This window comes from Petaurus breviceps, unplaced genomic scaffold (assembly GCF_028583685.1).
Source record: "Petaurus breviceps papuanus isolate PSGF00001 unplaced genomic scaffold, PetGlider_PUasm1.0 90424, whole genome shotgun sequence".
NCBI lineage: Eukaryota > Metazoa > Chordata > Mammalia > Diprotodontia > Petauridae > Petaurus > Petaurus breviceps.
In genome coordinates this window covers 601,299-621,342 of record NW_027187247.1, presented here as the reverse complement: position 1 = coordinate 621,342, position 20,044 = coordinate 601,299, and the positions used below count along the sequence as shown (strand labels likewise).

The following is a 20,044-nucleotide window of genomic DNA, read 5'->3' as shown; positions in this document are numbered from 1 at the left end:
CCTCTTCCTCCTCCTCCTCCTCCTTCTTCTGCTGCTGCTGTTTCTCCTCCTCCTCCTCCTTCTTCTTCTGCTGCTGCTGTTTCTTCTCCTCCTCCTCCTTCTTCTCCCCCTCCTCCTCTTCCTCCTCCTCATCCTTCTCCTTTTTCTTTACTAAATATTTCTTTATTTGACAACCAAGCAGGCAAAGAGCCTTCTGAGTTTGCAAGAATGGAATTTAAGCTAAAACTGCTGTCTGAGTAGATTTTCTACACAGTTCAAAATTATCAGCAACTTACAGAGGATATTTCAGTAGTACCAAAAAACAAACAAATAAACCAACAAACAAAATTTTCCTCCTGTTCCCTGTTCCCCCATTCTCCCACCAAATACAGAGAAAACAACTTTCCTCTCCCCAACCCTATAATTAACCAGTTGTTCTTTTGGCTTAAGGATTTTTCCATTTTACCATTAACAATAACTCCCAATATTGTAACATTAGAACTTACAAAGAACGTTAGAAATCATCCAGTCCATTCCTCTCATTTTATAGATGAGGAATTGAAAGTAAGAGAAGTTGAGCGATGTGCCTAGGCTCACACAGTTAATGTCTTAGGCAGGATCAGAATCGACTTTTTCCCTGAAATCATCCAACACCATTTACCAATCCATTAAGGTGAATTGGCTTATCAGTCCAAATTTTGAAAGGGGAGAGTGAAGGAAACAAGATGGCACCAACCACCTATGCTGGGGCTATGAGGGAGAAGGGGGTCCCGTTGAAGGGGAGGAAGAAAGCAGAAGGGAGAGAATAAAGTCATGGAAGAAGACAAACCTCACTTATAGCATTGGAGGAATAGTGGTATTGCAGGAAAAGACACGAGTTAGAGGACTTGGGTTTGCATTCCACCTACCTAGTCCTTACTTGACTTGGGCACCAAAGTCCATATCTATTGGCCTCAGTTTCTTCCTCTGTAAAATGGAGACATTAGACTAAATGCTTTCTGAGTTCCCTTCAAAGCTTGAATTCCCATAATTTTTGCCCAGTTAAGCCCATTCATCACCTCTATGCTTCATAAATAGGACTGACATATTCTTGAACAAAATGATGAAACTCACTCTTGTTGCCACCTTCTCACCTCTATACTATCCCACCACCCTGAAAGAAGTTAAAATCTCCTCCAGGTGCAAGCTGGAATTGCTATTAATTCCTGCTACTGAAGAAAGGCTTATTTTCTCTGTTAATGCAACTTCTCCTACTTGTCTATAATTTATACTAATTATCAACATGGGCATGCAACAGCTCACTGCCTGAGGCTTTTTCTACACCTCAGTGAAGCACATTATTTCTCTAAACTCCAGAGAATAGAGGAGTTTTCTTCAGAGGCAGGGGAATTTCTGTGCCAAGGCACCAGCCTGCTCAGCAGTATTTTGGCAAATGATCCTGCAAGTTATGCCTTTGTATGTCACTGTGGAACTTTTTGATTCCATTTTGAAATAAAAATCTTTGGCTATTAAATTGATGAAGCTGTCCCAAACTATCCCGTGTGACAAGAGGAAAGGATTATATAGTGAAAGTTCTTCAAAAAGATATGAAGGGCTATATAAAAGGATGTGGTGACATTATTATTGGCTGTGGTGACATTATTTTGTTAATAACGACAAAAATAATTAATAACAATATTTTGCTCTTTTAAAAGACCCCAGATTTCAATGGTGTAGCCATTCCCTTCACTACTGTTAGATCATTAGTCCTCCACATCCAATTAGACAATCCCCATTGATGCTGAAGAATGTATTCAGCTGGTGTCCAACTTTCTGGTAATAAGCTTTCCTGAGCTAAGTTAGACCAGTTTTCTGAGGACAAACACACAGTCTGTCATGGGCCCATATTGAAATTCTTTGCAGAAGTAGAGTTGTTCATCTGCTGACAGTGTGCTAGAAACCAAGTTGACCTGCCTATATAGTTCATTTGATCTACACCTTCATCATTATTCTCCAATCACTCAATTAGCTCAGTAAATAGATCATCGAGCCAGGAATGAAGAAGACCTGAGTTCGAATTCTACCTCCTTACTCACTGTGTGACCTTGGGCAAATCACTTAATCACTTTCTGCCTCAGTTTCCTCATCTGTAAATGAGGATAATAGTAGCTTCTACCTTCCAGGGTTGTGAGGATCAAATGAGATAATATTTGTAAAGTACTTAGCATACTTCCTATATAGTACATAGTATGTGCTATACACTTGCTAGATATTATTATTATGAATCCAATTCATTCTCAATGCACATTTATTAAGTATGAACTATGGGCTTTATTAAGAATGAACACTATACTAGATACCCAGGATACAAAGACAAAAATGAAAGTCCTTGCCATTCAGGAGATTACATTCTATTGGTTTTTAACAATACTATTAGTTTTGTTAATATTATTGTCACTTCCAACATTTCCATCCCTCAAGTATTCCTCTGATTCTGAATATCTTAGTCATTGCTCCAAATGGATCAACTGAGTTATTGCATTCGCCCACATGCTCTGAATTGACCCTGTAGTCCTAGTTTTAGATGACTGTCTAAAATTCCTAAAATTAAACTCAGTAAATGTCCACAATTGGAGTTCTTAATTCCAAAGACTACCCTGAAGGAATAAATCCTGTTTGTTTGTTTTGTATGTACCTATCATTAATAATATACATTTCTATGTGTCTATCATTAATAATATAATTAATAATATATGTTCATGCCTTTATATATCACTTTGTAGCATTGTGTCATTGGATCCTTACAATTGCATCTTGATTTAGCAGAGTGGAAAAGGCTTGCCACTGGGGCATCAGAGGGCTCAGGTTCAAATCCTTTTTTTTTTTTAAAGCAATCAGTGTTAAGTAACTTGCTCAAGGTTACACGGCCAGTTATTTCTGGGTGTGGTGCTGAGTACCTGAGTCAGGATTTGATCCCCAGGTCATCCTGACACTGGAGCCAGTGCTGTTTTGTGGCCGCCCCCCAAATCTTTCTTCTGATATTGAATCTGTATGACTTGGAACCAAAGGTCCTGTGAGGCCCAATCAGTGTTTAAGTGAATGCAAGTGTTATTATCTGCATTTATAAATGAGGAAACTGAGGCTTAACCAGTCGAAGCTTGGCTTCCTTAAAACCCCTAATGGCTAATGAATGTCAATCATGTGACTTAGACCCATGTCTTTTGACTCTAAGTCAAATGTTCTTTCCATTATATCACATGCTTGCTTTATTAATTATCCTTGCTTGGAGCTTCCCCTATAAGGATAGAATTTTTTTTATTATTTTGAATCCCATGTTGTGATGCTCCTGTTGCCATTTTTAATCTCCTAGGCTTCCTCCTCCCTCTGATGCTCTCTCTTCACTTATGCCTTTGTCACCTCTCAGTTCCAGTTCCCTTCAACAGAATTAATATGCATCTCACCTCCCTACAAGCTCATTAATAAAGAAGTCAAACAGTACCAAGCTAATGACAGTCCCTGTGGCTCGATCCTGTTCATCTCCTTTCCCATTTTAACACATTTTCATTTATCTTCTCCCTTTGTTTACTCTTGTCACACTTTTCTCTCCTTATGTCAGCGCTCCTAGGCAGGCCATGGATGGAGAAGCCACATTTGCTCTTGGCTGCCTCAAAGATTAAGCACTCAGAGGTTTAATGTATCTTCATAATAATCTCTACTAGTCTGGGCTGGTTCTGGCTTTGGGAATTTCAACCCCTTAAATTCCAAGCTCATTTTCCCAAAGAAACTCTATTTCAGTGCATGATAATGTCTTGTGCTTGATAGGTTGTATCAAATGATGAACTCAAGAGCATGTTGTACTCCTATGTGTTTGTGAAACTAGCTTTGCCAGATATAGCCTTGCCAATCAATTGGCTTTCATTTCCCCGAGTCTAATAACAGTATGAGGCAGTGTAGTATAGTGGGTAGAGAGAGGTAGCTTCAAATCCAGGAGGAGCTTTGTTCAGATCCCACCTTTGACATGTTAGAATCTTGAATAAAGCATTTACCCTCTGTGCTCTAGGCAATTCACTAAGAACTCCTTTGGTAAAGAGAGTTTTCTCATCTGGGGATTTTCTATACAAATGAAATCCAACCCCTCAATACAATTTGGTCCGGTACAAGCATTAGTCTTTATTATAAATCCAGTACACCCAGAAGAAAGGCTGAGATAATGAAAAATCATGAGCCAATGTTTGGTAAGAGGTGGTAAGGCATAATGGCTTAAGTAAGCAGACATTGAATGAAGAATATCTAGGTTTGTCTCTGAACTGTCACATGCTAGTTGTGTGGCCCTACTCAAGTTACTTAAACTCTCAGTGCCCTGTGCAATTTTTAATTAGTATAAATTGCAGAGACATAGCTAATCTACATTGGCAGAAGGGAATTTCTTCACCAGGAGTTCCCTATAGACATCAGTCTACCACTTGTCCCCATTACCAAAAAGTTTGCTGATCAACATAAATTCCATGACACCAAATGATATTATAAAAACCCACAAATCTCAAATAATGCTCCATTTATTGAAATAAATATTGGTTTCAGCAGGAGCCTATCAAAAATAAAAGAACTTAACCTGTTCTTTTATTTTGCTTAAATGGGATTTCATTCATATTTTTAAGGTTGCATACAGTTTATCTTGGTTTCACTTTATCTGGTGGATTAATACAAAGAGAGCCATGATAGATGCTTCAAAAAATTACTGTTGCCAATGATAGGAAAGGAAGAATCACTGATGTTAAGAATTAGAATTAGAAGAGATATCAGAGGTCACCTTGTCCAACCTCCTAAGTATAGTTTATTTAGCATAACCTTTCTGACTTTATCTAGCCTTTGCTTAAATATGCCCAGTGATGACCTTACTTCTACCTGTACCAACTTATTCCATTGAGGGACAGCTCTGGTGGTTAGAAAACACATCCTTATATTAAGCCCAAATTAACTTCTTTGCAAATTCTACCGTTGCTTTAGTGAGAATAGCTTAAACAACATAAATTCCTTCTTCTACAAAACAGTTCTTCAAATATTTGAAAACAGAAATTATCTCCTCTTATTTTGCTCTTGTCCTAGTGAAACATCCTTAGTTAATTCAACTTTTCTTCTTAGGATATGGCTCCCATGGTCCTTGCAATTTCAGTCCTTTGCATGTTCTCTTGTCTACCAAAGTATCTCTTCAAATGTAGTACCTAGGAATTAAGTAGTGTATTCCAGATATATTCTGACCAGAACAAAAGAGAGAGGGACACTTAAACCACTTGTAATCTAAGAACAAAGACTTGTCATGTAAATATAATGTAGATATCATAATTCTATAAAGATTAAAATTTCAAGATTTTTTTTTAAATCTAGCCATATCATACTTCTCACTCATGTTAAATTTGCCATTCTAAAAACCCTAGTCTTTTTACAAAAATCTTGGTATCACATCAGGCCTCCTTGATCCTAATGTTCTGTAATTAATAAATTTTAGAACCTAAATCACTGGCTTAGCATTTATTCCCTAGCGAATTTTATTTTATTGACTTTAGCCCAGGGATCCAGCCTTACTTATTTAGATAATCTTGAATCTTGATTCTGTCATCTCTAGTATGATCTATTCCTCCTACATTGTCTCCAACTGTGTTGATCAGTCCTTCTACATATATATCTCCAGATAAATCACCCAGGAAAAAGTAAGAGCCCTGGAAGGTTTTTAGTATGCCAAGTGAGACCTCCCTTGTGATGGACAGACTTTCTGATGTGCTAGGCCCCTTGATAAAGTGAAGGCTTGAGGGTACAAAAGAAGTGTAAAGGATGAGAAATATAAATGATGGCCCCTGTACACTAGAGGCTTCTAATCTACTTAGGAAGAAAAGATGTACACATGAAGCAATTAGAGAACAAGATAATTTATGCCACAGCACTAAATTGTGCAGTACAGACAATTAGCTAAAAGGATAGTGTCTAATAAGGTGCTGATTTTCCAGCACAGCTAATCAGCATTAAAGGAGCTTGTTGTGAACTAGAAAAATGAGAGGAGGATTTACAGAAGAGGTGAGGGCTTGAGCTAGGATTTGAAGGATTGATGGGTTTGACTCCACAGAGAGAAGATGCAGGGTTTTTTGTTTGTTTGGGAGGGGGGAGACGAGGCAGTCAGGGTTAAGTGACTTGTGTAAGGTCATGCAGCTAGTGTCAAATATCAGGGGCTGGATTTGAACACAGGTCCTCCTGATTCCAGGGCTGGTGCTCTATTCACTGCACCATGTAGCTGCCCCTAAGAAGATACGATTTTCCAGGAATGGGGGATAATGTCATCAAGTGGAAATAGTAATCAGTACAACTGGCATTTAAGGGTCTGCTAGGTGCCAGGCAGTGAGAGTACAGAGACAAAAATGAAACCATCCCCAACCTCAGGGACATTTCATTGCATTGCCTCTATTGGAGACAAAGGTCAGAGGAGAATTTATAAGGTGCAACCACATAAGAGGGAGCAAGGGAATGGTAATGAGATTAGTGGAGAATTCACGTTAGGGAACAATGTAGAGATAAGATTGTATAGATAAGAGTCGGCCAGATAAGAAAGAGGTTTGGATATTAAATGTAAGAGATTGGAGCTAATCCATCTGGAAATAGGGAGCTGTTTGTTAAGTTTTTATTAAAATGACATAATAAAAGTATTTTAGGAGAGGTGATCTAGTGGTCTCTTCCCCCTCCTTCTACTATTTCAACAATGTTAAGAATTGCGTAGTTCCTAGACCAAGTACAAACATTAATTTAACTTCTGGCATATATAATGTGAGGTCTTTTTCTACAACCCGTAAGCTGATAGGCTACCGAAGCCACTGAACTCTATCTGTATTGACATTCCTGCTACAAATGAAACTTAAAGACATCTTAGAACTGTAGCTATGGTAAGGGCAGATTACAAGTTCTATTCGTAGCAGCAAATACAGAAGTTGGTGAGGTTCTGATATGAACTGGACGAGGGAATATATCTGCCAGAGAAATTATTGATTCATAAAAGTATCCATCTGGACAGGATGGACGACAGGGAATGCAAGTGTAGTCAAATCATTCAAGAATATAGGCATCCATTCAAAGGAAAGGGATAGAATGGTGAACTGGAGAGGTACAGGAAGAGCTCAATGTTGAGTCTAAGAATCATGTATGTTCAAAGGCATGAGGGAAGTAGCCAGAAAGGAAGAAGGGATTGGAGATGTTAGAGAAATATAAGGAAAGGGATGTATAGAGATAAAGAGATTAGTATAAGAAGGAAGTGACAGCATGTTTTTATTCTTTATGGCAAAGTATGAGGAGGGGAGAGAGAGAGACAGAGAGACAGAGACAGAGATACACAGAGACAGAGAGACAGGTGAGGGGGGAAGATGAATAAAATGATTGACAAGAAGTATTAAGAACTAAGTTGAAGTTTGTTGATATGAATTTAAGATAGTTTGTATTTTTTTTTGTAAAAATGACAACTAGTATTTATATATTTCTTTGAGGTTTGCAGAGCACTTTAGATATATTATCTCATTTGATTTAATAGATGTAAAAGCCCTTTTTAAAAACTATAATCTCCAAAAAAAAGCAAAAAAAAAACCCTGAAATCACCAGATAAGTATTAAGTACTCATGCAAATGATGCATAGTTTGGCATGTTCTTTGTCCTACCCAATAAGGAAATATATATGTATATATATTTGAATGAACCATCCCTCAAGATAGCTCAGTCAATTCCTTAAATTTCCTTTATCCCATAGATAATATCTCTGCTGAAGCAGCATGGGATAGTGGACAGTGAGATAGCCTCAAGTCAGGATGACCCGAGTTCAAGTCCCACATATTTGTTATGTGACCCTGGACAAGTCACTTCAATTTCCAGTGTTCTCAGGCAAATCTTGAAAAGCACTAGCTTTTAAATGCATTGGTCTGGAGGATTTTCTTACTAGAAAGTCCCCATACCATTGTAATCACAAGTATGAGCCAAAAAAGGAAAACCTAAATTCAAATAAAACATAAATATCCATGGAAAGAAAGCAGTAGAGAATCATCATAGTGACACATTCCATATGTATGTTTTTCTTTGGATAGATCCAATCATCTTTATGAGGCAAGTCACTTAGCTTCTCAATGCTCCAGGCAGGTCTCTAAAGTGCTATGTTAGGTACACTGAGCTGCATTGGTAGAGGGAACTCATCACTAGCATTTCCCTACACCACTGAAATCACAGGTCTGGGCTTCATCTCTACCCTACAAGAGGTGACAAAGTGGTCATCTTCGCCTGTGTGTTAAAGAGGAGACCAGGATGTTGGTGGGTGGATGCATTTTTTGCTTCTCTGTGTAACCAATGAATACTTTTCTTCCTCTCTATATTATGAAGGAACAGAACGAATTCAACTCTTCAATGGCAAAGAGTCAGACCAATACAGCTCGGATTGATGGGCTTCGACCTGGCATGGTTTATGTGGTTCAAGTGAGAGCTCGAACAGTTGCCGGTTATGGCAAATACAGTGGGAAAATGTGCTTCCAGACACTGACAGATGGTGAGTGGGGTGCTTGGCCAGTGGAAGAAGAGGGTGGGGAGAAAATGCAGAAGAGGACAGAGAGAAATTGCACTGGCTGCTAAAATGTCAACCTATAATTGGGTTTAAGTTAAATTCTCTCTTCAGAGTCCATTTCCCAATAGGCCAACTTGGAGAGGAACTAGTGGTGTGCGGGGATATTTGATTAATCACCAGCTGGAAGAGGAATCTGTTTTCAATCTTTCAGTTATGTTTCCCCTCCCTCCTACTTCATCCCCAGCATCTAATTGAATTTGGGTTTGAAGCTTGTTTCCACATGGTGAACATATGGGAATCTGTTTACTTGTATATCAAAACTGACCTGAACAGTGCTGCTATTCAATAAAACAGAGATAAAATAGGGAGAAAGGACACTTTAAGAATAGTGGATTTTGAGTGAATGTCAACCTGACTCTTAATTCTTTAAATCACTGCTCATTTATGGGGTACCCTGGAGTCAGAACCTGTATCTGATGCTACCTATATGAGATTGGACAAATCATTTAACATTTCTGCGACTCACTTTGCTTATCTGTAAAATTGAGAGTGCTGGATAAGACGACTTCTTCATCCTTTGTATCTCTAGTGCAATGATTTGTCATCCATCTCTTCATTATGATTCTGTGAATAATAATAATAAACCACAACAACAACATGTATATAGTACTTTAGGGTTTGCAAAATGCCTTACAAAAATTATTTCATTTTATCCACACAATAACCCCTTGAAAGTAGGTACTTGTATTATTCCCATTTTACAGTCAAGGGAGCTGAGGCAGACAGAGGTTTTTTGCTTGTCCAGGGTCACACAGCTAGTAAATATCTGAGGCCAGATTTGAACTCAAGTCTTTTTAACATCAAGTGTAGTATTCTAACCACTATACCTCCTAGCTGCCTGAACCGAGAACCTTCTTGAGTAATCCCAAGTCCCTAGGAAAGAGCAAGCAGACTTGACTCCCTAATGATCTGACTGGAGTGATACTGAATTCAAATCCAGCCTCACATGCTTAGTACCTCTAATATCCTGGGCAAGCCATTTCACCACTGTCTTCCTGAGTTTCCTCATCTGTTAAAAAAAAATTGGACTAATAACAGCCAACATCTAATTGCCAGGACTGCTGTGAGAATAAAATGAATTAATATTTGTAAATTGCTTAGGAAACTTTAAATATATATATATACACATTATACATTTAATATTATATATGTTATATAAGGCTGTACTTAATATATTCAATATTATAAATAATTCATGATGCTATATAAATGCTAGCTATTATAATAATTTCACTCCCCAATAGCCCAAGGTTTAGGTCAAAGAACTCTACTATGAGATAGTAACCATTTTTTCTATCGAAATATTCCCAATCCTACAATAAGGCTCCTAAAGAGGAAAAAAAAAGTCTCACCTTGCTTTTTCTCCATCTAGTACTTTTTTGCCTTTGATTTGTAAGTGTTCTCATTAATAATTCTTAATAAATTCTTATCATAAAAATAATCAATTAATTGTTTTATTATTTTTATATATAATTAATTAATATTATACAATATATTTTTATATAATAAATAATAAATTCCTATTTCCCTAGTTGCTGTTTTCTTTCTTTGTAGCTTTGCCAGTGGTTATTTTATGTGTTCAGATGCCTTCTCCTTAAACAGAAGTTTAGCACAGTCTTCCTTTGAAATATTCAAATGAATCAATTGAGGTCCAATCAGCCTCGCTCCTTGAACATTTTAGCTTTCATAGGAAGCAGAAAAGAAAGCCAGGAAAGATATTGATTATCAGCTCTTACATAATATTCTTTAAGGTATATTTTAGGTGAATACTATGTCCCTTTAGAAAAAAAAGGGGGGGAGAAGGCTGTAGAACTGAAGTTGGACAAATTACTAAGGAGCACTGAAGATGCTAATAAAAGTTCCAGAACCTTCTCTCGCAGAATTCTTTGGTCATCATGTACACATTGGCTTCATGGAATTACCCAGGATTCAAAGCCGAGTATTTGATTCAGGGATGCACTAAGAAATGTTTCCTACTAGATTAAATGAGACAAATCAAAAAGTAACACATTTCTCTCAAGAAGGCTTAAAGTTGGCAGCTATGTTGAATAGTCAATAGAGAGAAAACTGAAAAATGGTTAAATTGGAGATATTATTCTTAGTCCCACCAAACCATTTCTTTTTGAACTTCATGTCAATTGATTATATTACTTAGGCTTGATCCTTCTCATTGCTGTCTATTAAGCGATGGAATGAATCTCTCCCTTTCCTCAATTATTTCAGGAGCTAGACTACAGTCTTCTTCTCTACTCCCAACTCTAACCCCATCCTCAGAGACTTCAGAATTCAGATATATGACTTTTCTACCTTCCTGACCTCTCCATTCATCAGTTTCCCCAACTACACAAACATCACTTGTATCTGGACCCCTGCTACCCAGGCCTCAGTATCACTCCAACTTGCTTCCACCTCTAAGAATTTGAACTCTGAAATTCCCCTCTGTGCCCTGACACCTGAGTCTCTCCTCATGGTTCTGCTTTTTTTTCTCCTTTGTCATCCCCTGTCCCTCACTGCCCCCACCCCATCCTCTATTGTGTCCCCAATTCATTAGTCTTATTATGGTTTCCACTCCCTGCCTTTACACCTGACCCTAAAGACATCTTCTTCAACAGAGGTTTCTTTGTGTTTGCCATATCCCATTGCTTTCTAATACTGACTCTAACACATCCTTCCACATAAATGACATTCCCTAACTTGTCTCTATGATTTTACAAAGGCTTCACCTGATTCCTAGAGTGTCATTCCTACTCATCTGTGCCTCTGGGAACCCCTAGCTTCACCTAGGGGTGAGTTGAAATACTACCTTCTATAGGAGACCTTTCCTGATTGTCCCAGATGTTCCTGCCCTCTCCCCCATGAAATTACTATGAAATTCATATTTAATAGGATCGAAGGTCTAGAACTGGAAGGAACCAAGGAGGTCATCTAGTCCAATGTCATTATTCTATAGATGATGGCTGAGGTTTAGTGACTGACCTAGGATCACACAGCTAGTAAATGTCAGAAGGGATATTTCTTTTGTATAGGGATAGAGACAGGGAACTAGCCCAGTGATTTCACTGATATAGCTAAGTCCAAGATGGGGAAACTGCCTCTTTCAATGCAGATTGGTACTTTCTTTTCAATCTACAGTTTTAGATTGGAAAGAATCTGGAATCTAAACAGTTGCCTAGAGCACTGAGAAGTTAAGTGGCTTGCCTAGGGTCATTATTTTTCAGAGGCAGAATTCCTGATTCTGAGGCCAGTTCTCTGAATAGAAACCCTGTGCTTTATTTACTTATCCATGTACTTTCAATTAGATTTTAAATTAGATTTCTCCTCAAGAGAAGAAACTGTGTTGCTTTCCATCCTTGCATTTCTAGCACCCAACAAGATGTGTGGCATATAGTAAGCACTTAGTAAATGGATGTTGAAAAAAATTAATTAAAATTTAAAATAAAAAATAGATGTATGTTGAATTGAAATAACTAAGGAGGTTTACATGGGTCATCCATAATTACTTGTAAGGAAAGTCAATTTGAAAGTTGATGCAATTATCCATGTAATTAAAACTGTGGAGGGGGGGAGTTTTTGAGGGGGACTGACTCACGGAGTGGCAGTGTGGGCTAGTGATGCTTGGGATGGACTTGAAATTGAAAAGACCTGGGTTCAAATCTCATCTCTAAAATTTATTAGACTTTGGAGACTCTGGGAATGACTTTGTATTATGTATGACTTTGAGCAAGTTAATAAAGGCTCTGAGCCACAGCTGCAGGACTGATAAACAAGAACAGTCCTTGTAATAGCTACTTCAGGGGTGGCTAGGTGGTTCAGTGAATAGAGCACCAGCCCTGGAGTCAGGAGGACCTGAGTTCAAATTTCAGACACTTAACACTCACTAGCCATGTGACCTTGGGCAAGTCACTTAACCCTGATTGCCCTGTCTTCCCCCCTCCAAAAAGCAATATATATATATATATATATATATAGTAATAGCTACTTCACAGGATGATTGTGAGGAAAGTACTTGGGAAACCTTAGATTCATATAGGGAAAGGGACTAGACCTGCAATTTCATTGGTGTAGGGAAATTCCCTCTACAAATTCAAACTGAAATATTTTCTGCCAATGTGAAGAGCTGTCTAGAGCACAGAGGGATTCTATGACATGATCAGAATCACAGAACCAGTATATATCACCCATATTGGACCCAGGTTTTCCTGGGTCTAAGGGCAGTTCTCTAACCATGACATGATGCTCTCTATGTAAGGTATTACTAGGGAGATGACACTATGTAGTGGACAGAAACCAGGGATAGGTGTTAACAGATCAGAGTTCCAGTCCCAGATCATAACATAGGCTAAAACCACAGTAGCATATTTACTTTTTTTTAGCACCCAATCAGTCACATGATCTTAAGCTTATCATTTAATCTCATTTGGCCAAAGCCTTTATTTATAAATATATTACAATAGAAGACTTTTAATTCCCTTCGTGTTCCAATATTCTATGGTTCTACTTTTGAATTTACAAAAAAAAATTTTTTTTAAACAACAAAGCAAAACCTTTGACACCTCTTCTCACTGAACAAGAATTATAATGTAAAGAAGCTAGGAAGTTCAGGTCCCAGCAGGCTTCTGCTGATACATGAGTTTCTGACTGGATAACTGATGAAACTCTAATTAATGGCCTTTCAAGTGTAATCTCAGATATTCACCCACTGTGTGTTAGACACTATTCTAGATATTAGGGATACATTGAAAAAAATAAATTAGTTTCTCAGCTCAAGGAGCTTACATTCAATATGGGAGTGGCATTGATTAAAATATGGTATATAATATAAGAAAGAGGGACATGCTAATAATTATTCGGGGTGGGTTGGGGTAATCAGGAGAGATTTCACATGGTTACCAGCACCTGAGCTGAAACCAGAAGAAAATTAAGTATTTTAAGATGGAGCCTTGAGATTAGAGTGTATTCTAGGGAAAGGGAAGTGGGAAGGGGAAGGCAACCTGTGTGAAGGAAGAGATGGAAGATGGAAGGAAAAGCTTGAGGAACAGCAAGAACTCTAGTTTGGTTGGAATGTTGCATGTGAGAAGAGCAGTTAGGTGAATTGATTAGAAAGGCAAGTGGGCCCTAGATCATTCAGGCTTCTCGGTCAGGCTGAGGAGTCAATTTTCCTAAGAAGGGAGATAGAGATTTCGAGTAAGGGATTGATGTGGCCAGACCTGTACTTTAAGAAGATGATTTTGGCCTCACAAAATGCTAGGTTGAGGGTCTCTTCAGAACTCAGTTGCTTTATTAAAAAAAAAAAAGCATAGTTCATCTTTGACCAAGGAAAGTCAATCTTTATTGGATGTATAGCCCTGTATTAGTCACGGGGGCTGCTGGTAAGCATAGTTTTCCAAGCTGGATGGAGAGATTTGATTATGCTGGTATGAGTCAACAGATAGATCAAATGTTTCTAATGGCACTTTCTCTCCCAGATGATTACAAGTCAGAACTGAGGGAGCAGCTGCCCCTGATTGCTGGCTCTGCAGCCGCGGGAGTGGTGTTCATCGTATCCCTGGTGGCCATTTCCATCGTCTGTAGCAGGTAGGTGGCCTTCCTTTTTTACCTTTTTTCTTTTTCATTTTTTTCCTAGACACATCTCCAGAAATGCAATGATATAGGGTTACGTCTGGGCAAGCCACACTCTTTGAGCCTAAATTTCTTCATCTGAAGGACACCAGACCTGGAGTCAGGAAGACTTTAATTTAAATCTGGCCTCAGACCATGGGCTGTGTGACCCTGGGCAAGTCACTTAACTATGTTTGCCTCAATTTCCATACCTGTAAAATGAGCTGGAGAAGGAAATGGCAAACCACTCCAGCATCTTTGCCAAGAAAACCCCAAAGGTGTCACGGCTGAAAATGACTGAACAACATCAGGGGATGTGTGTATTCATCCTATACTGATAGCCAGTGAGTCTAGAAGAAATAGGGTGCATAGGAGCCAGGAAGCTGAAGACAGGAGAGTTATCTGGGAGCCCCTTTGGGAACTAAGGAATCCAGAGATAAGCAGGTAGCTGGGACATCAAAGACATAGGAGTAAAGAAGTGCAGAGAGAAGGGAGGGGAGTTGCTGACAGAGGAATCCCTCAGGTGGGTTTTCATTTCAGGTCAATGGCATATACCTTTGCATGGCTTCTTTTTAACGATGAACTTTGGTATTTCAGCCACAGCAGCTCTTGCGTCTTCAAGGAACTGAGCTGCTGGAAAGGAAGGGAAGGAAACAAACATTTACTCAGCACGTAATATATAGTGGGCACTGTGCTAAGAGCTTGACAAATATTACCTCTTTTGGGGCTGGCAGCAGCCCTGAGAGGCAGGTGCTACTATCACCATTTTAGAGTCGAGGACACAGATTAAGTGCCTTGTCCAAGATCACACAGATGGTAAGTGTCTGAAGTCATCTTTGAACACAGGCCTGCCTTCCCAGTGATATGTCTACTGTGCCATCTAGCTGCCTTTGGATGGTGTTCAAGAATCTAATGGTGATCACATGAAAGAAGCATGCCCAATTTACTATGAGACAGCATGGGTTCACTAAGAACGGGTAGATGCCACAGTGGGGAACCATGAGTCAAGAAGACCCCAGTTCAAATATGACCTCAGACACTTGTTAGCTGTGTGACCCTGGACAAGTCACTTAACATTTGTTTTCCTCAGTTTTCTTGTCTATAAAATAAAAATAATAATAGTACCCACCTCTCAGGATTGTTTTGAGGATCAACTGAGATGATAATTATGAAGCAATCTGTACAGTGCCTGGCACATAGTAAGTGCCATATAAATATCAGCTATCATTATTATTATTTTTATCATCGTCATCATCATCATATTAAATAGTCTAATTTAACTTATCAAAAAGAACCTGGAAAATTAGGGAAATGCTATAGACATAGTATGCTTAGATTTTAGCAAAATATTTGGTAAAATGTTTCATGACATCCTCGTGGATAAGTATTTTATTCTGAATAATATTTTCCCAATTACATGTAAAATAATTTTTAATATTCATTAAAAAAATTGAATTCCAAATTCTCTCCCTCCTTTACTCCCCTATCCCCTCCCTGAGATGGTAAGCAATCTGATATAGATTATATGTGTGCAATTGTGCAAAACATTTCTGCATTAATGATGTGAATAAAGCCATAGACCAAACCCTTCCCCCCAAAAAAAATTAAGTAAAAAATTCATTCAGACTCCATCAGTTCTTTCTCTGGAGGCGAATAGCCTTTTTCATCATGAGCCCTTTGAATTGTCTTGGATCATTACATTATGGAGTTAATTGTCATGCAATATTGCTGTTACTATGTACAGTGTTCTTGGGGCTCTGATCATTTCACTTTGCATTAGTTCATGTAAGTTTTTCAAAGTTTTTCTGAAATCACCCTGCTAATTATTTCTTATAGCACAATAGTATTCTGTCACAATCATATACCACAACTTGTTCAGTCATTCCCCAATTAATGGATAATCCCTCAATTTACAAATCTTTGCCACCATGAAGAGTTACTATAAATATTTTTGTACAAATGACCCTTTTCCTTTTTCTTTGACATTTTTGGGGTACAGACCTAGTAGCTTTATTGCTGGTTCAAACGGTATGCATAGTTTTATAGCCCTTTGGGCATACATAGTTCCCAATTGTTCTCAAGAATGGTTGGACCAGTTCACAACTTCACCAGTAGTGCCCTAATATACCAATATTTGTACATCCTTTCCAACAGTTATCATTTTCCTCTTCTGGTGGATAAGATAAATATATGAGTTGAATTATGGTTCAGTTAAATAGAATCATAGGGTGGGTAGGTGGCGCAATGAGTAAAGTGCCAGCCCCGGAGTCAGGAGGACCCAAATTCGGTTCCGGCCTCAAGACACCCGCACAAAAAAAACTAGCCAGGTAACCTTGGGCAAGTTACTTAACCCCAATTGCCCTCCAAAAAGGAAAAATAAATAAATAAATAGAATCATAATTGGTTGAATGACAAAATCCAAATACTGTTGGTTACTGGATTAATGTCAACAGAGAGAGATGTTATAAAGATGTAATACAGGAATATATATATATATATATATGTATATATATATACATGTACACTCTTTTCTTGTAAATTGAATAACTGTATAGATAGTATATTTAACACATTTCAAGATGACCCCAAAAAGGAGGGATGCTGATATATTATGTAACAGAATCAATATTCAGAAAGATCTCAAAGGTTTGGTTTGGTGGACTAAAACTAATTCAAAGGGTATAAGAGGGATAAATACAAAAACTTCGAAATTTTGGTTTAAAAAATTAGCTACATAAGGATAGGATAGGAGAAACACATCTAACTAGCAATTCACACAAATAAGACCTAAAGGTTCTATTTAGGAATACAGGATTAATATGAATCAATAATAAGGTGACCACTGAAATACTTAATACAATCTTGGGCACTTTAATAGAAATGCAATGTCCAAAGCAAGGACTGTTCCCAATATACCTACCCAATCTACATCTGGAAAATTGTATTTTTTTTCCAAGGTTACGTTTTGAGAGGGACATCGAAAAACAAAAAGAGAAATAGATGAAGGTTACCAGAATGGCAAAAGGCACCAAAATCATGTCATAGGAAGGGTATCTAATGGAAGGAGTTGGCATTTAAACTGCAGAGCAATAGTTTATAAAGGTACCTCATCTAGAAGAGGGATTGGGGTGGTTATAAAGTAGTTAAGTTGAAGAGCTCTGGCCTTAGAATCAGACCTGAATTCAAGTATTAATTTTGCCACTGACTACTTGTTTGATCTTGGAAATGTTATTTCATCAGAGCCTCAGTTTCCTCATCTCTAAAATGGAGATAATAATATTTTGTACCATCTTCATCTCAGGGTATTTTTGAGGACATATCATTGCAAACTGGAAAATACTATATTAATGTAAGTTGTTATTATATGGCCCCAGAAAACAGAACTAAGATGAGTACACAGAAGTTAAAATAAGGCAGCATTAGCCCCCCAAAGAACTTTTGAGGCTGTTCAGGAATGGATTGGGCTGCCTTGTGAGGGAATGAATTCTACATCATTGGAAGTATTCCACAGAAGTCTCTGTTTATCAACCATTACAGAGGTTGCTGAAAGGAGGAAGACTGAATTATTTGTTACTGTTGTTGGTGATGGTAGTAGTCTTTTGTTCTTGAAGAGGACCAATGACAAATGACATCACAAGGGTGTGAACTAGAGAACCACTAAAGACCTTTAAACCTATTTATCAAGATTCTAGCCTGACGAAATCTCATTTCGGTCAATAATCTCCACTGATTCCCCCACTATATGTGTGTTTTGGTTTTTTCCCCCAGAACTGCCAGCATGTAACAATATTTTATCAATTTATGTTTCATGCCTTGTCTTTCCTAGTCTGATCTTATGGTTGGGGTGCTAATGAAAACCAAAAAGGCTATGGGGCAGGTAGCAGGGGAAACTGGAGGAGAAACAAAGATCCTGAGTCACTGTACAAATGGGATTGACCCTGAAGCCATGAAAAGTTTTTATTACCGTTTCTATCATCTTCATCCTCATGTCATACAAATATCACTATCTCCATAGCCAAGGGCAATTCCATAATGCAAAGCTGATGATCTGCTGGATGCCCTGGTTAGTTTTTTCAGGTTGTGGCATGGACAGCCGCAGAGAAGTGTGTGGTCAAATCTCCAAGCCAGTTTTCACTCTAGGTCAAGGTCTCTGTTGGTCTTTGAGAAACTGTTACATACCCCAAACTTTTTTTTTTGGCCTGAGTGAGTGACTGATGGTTGGTGGCCTAGAGCTTTAGTAAGTATTTCAAAAGTCTTGAAAAATAAATTGTGTACAGATTCACAATCCTGGAAGCTGCTCCCCGATTTTGAGCATTTTGATGTAAGACTACATAGGAGATCTTATGTATAATTGTAGCTATTGGAATAATATTCCTAACTAAATTAAGAGAGATCTTTTTCTCTGTTCTCAGGAAACGTGCTTACAGCAAAGAGGCCGTGTATAGTGATAAGCTGCAGCATTACAGCACAGGACGGGGTAAGTAGAAAGGAAATATTCCTTCTGTCCTGACTCATGTGCAAGTCATCCACCAGCACAGGTAGAAATTCCCTCTCCTTTCAAGGTGAAGGTTGTCCTTCATGTTCATCAGTGCCATTTGTGTTCACACACACACACACACACACACTCTCATTTTCAAGATACCCAATCACCCAAAATTGCACTGTGTCCTCCTTAAGTATCTAGACTGCACACACGTACACACACACACACAGAGGCATGTTCCTGATTTTATATGTCTTCTTTTCTATCGGGGTGGAAGACTTCCTTATTGGACCCCTGCTGGTTTTAAATTATCTGTTGCATTGCTAGGCAGGCCTCAATGACACCTACAGTAGAAAATGATTGGCTTTTTAGTCAATGAATCTTGAAATCAGGCTCAGTAGGATAAAACAGCAGACTGTATGTTAACATCTCTTGCCTTGTCATATAAAACTGGGTTGGTAAACATTAACCAAATTAAGATGATTATCTCTATCTATCTATCTATCTATCTATCTATCTATCTATCTATCTATCTATCCATCCATCCATCCATCCATCCATCCATCCATCCATCCATCCATCCATCCATCCATCCATCCATCCATCCATCTATCTATCTATCTATCTATCTATCTATCTATCTATCTATCTATCTATCTATCTATCTATCTATCCTCTGTTTTTTCTGTCTTTCTCTTTCTCTCTGTCTTCTACAAATATTAAGAAGTGAAGAAAATAAGAGAGCCCAAGTAGCTAAAGGTATTATTATATGTTCCAGGATTTTTCTTTGAAATGACTTCTTCAAAAATGTTTCTCACTCAACACTCTGTTCCTTTTCTCTTCACCTGTATGTCAATTCTCTTTAGTGCAAAGAAATTCTGGTCATATTTCTTTAACATGTTTGACATGTAGTACTTTGGTAGAATTGTTGTTTCACTCACACAATCACAGAAACACAGAAAAAGGGCCTTAAAAAGACCTCAGTACATCACCTCATCTCTTCCCCTGTCTTCAGGTAGGATAGGCCCTAAATTGCTACTGGCTGATGAGTGGATGTCCTATTCTAAATGATTTCCAGAGAAATTCCATGGCCTTTCTCAGAAACCTGTTCCAGTACTTACAGGTTATACTGTCCTAGACTTTTCCTTTAGATAGTGTCCAATTTAAGTCCCTTCATTTACAATATAGTCCTTTTCCTCTTAGCATAGTGAACAGAAAGCAATCAAGAAAGAGAGAGAGAGACAGAGACAGGGAAGAGGGGACTAAAACAACTCTTAAAGGGTGATTCTTTGGGGGGAAAAGCTTTTTGGTATATCACTTCACTGACTTGCCCCTTTCCTTTCCTTTCCTAGCTTTATTTCACTCAGGAG

General features: G+C 38.2%; 1 protein-coding gene across 5 annotated transcripts in view; it reads left to right on the top strand.

Annotated features, from left to right (window-relative positions):
- EPHB1 (EPH receptor B1) overlaps nt 1–20,044 on the top strand; it is a 763,406-nt gene that overhangs the window by 630,573 nt on the left and 112,789 nt on the right. For all 5 annotated transcript variants that reach the window (XM_069108696.1, XM_069108697.1, XM_069108694.1 and 2 more), the window contains exons 7-9: nt 8,356–8,518; nt 14,059–14,167; nt 18,604–18,668. In XM_069108696.1, the coding sequence (XP_068964797.1) occupies nt 8,356–8,518; nt 14,059–14,167; nt 18,604–18,668 (337 nt within the window). The remainder of the gene's footprint in view (nt 1–8,355; nt 8,519–14,058; nt 14,168–18,603; nt 18,669–20,044) is intronic.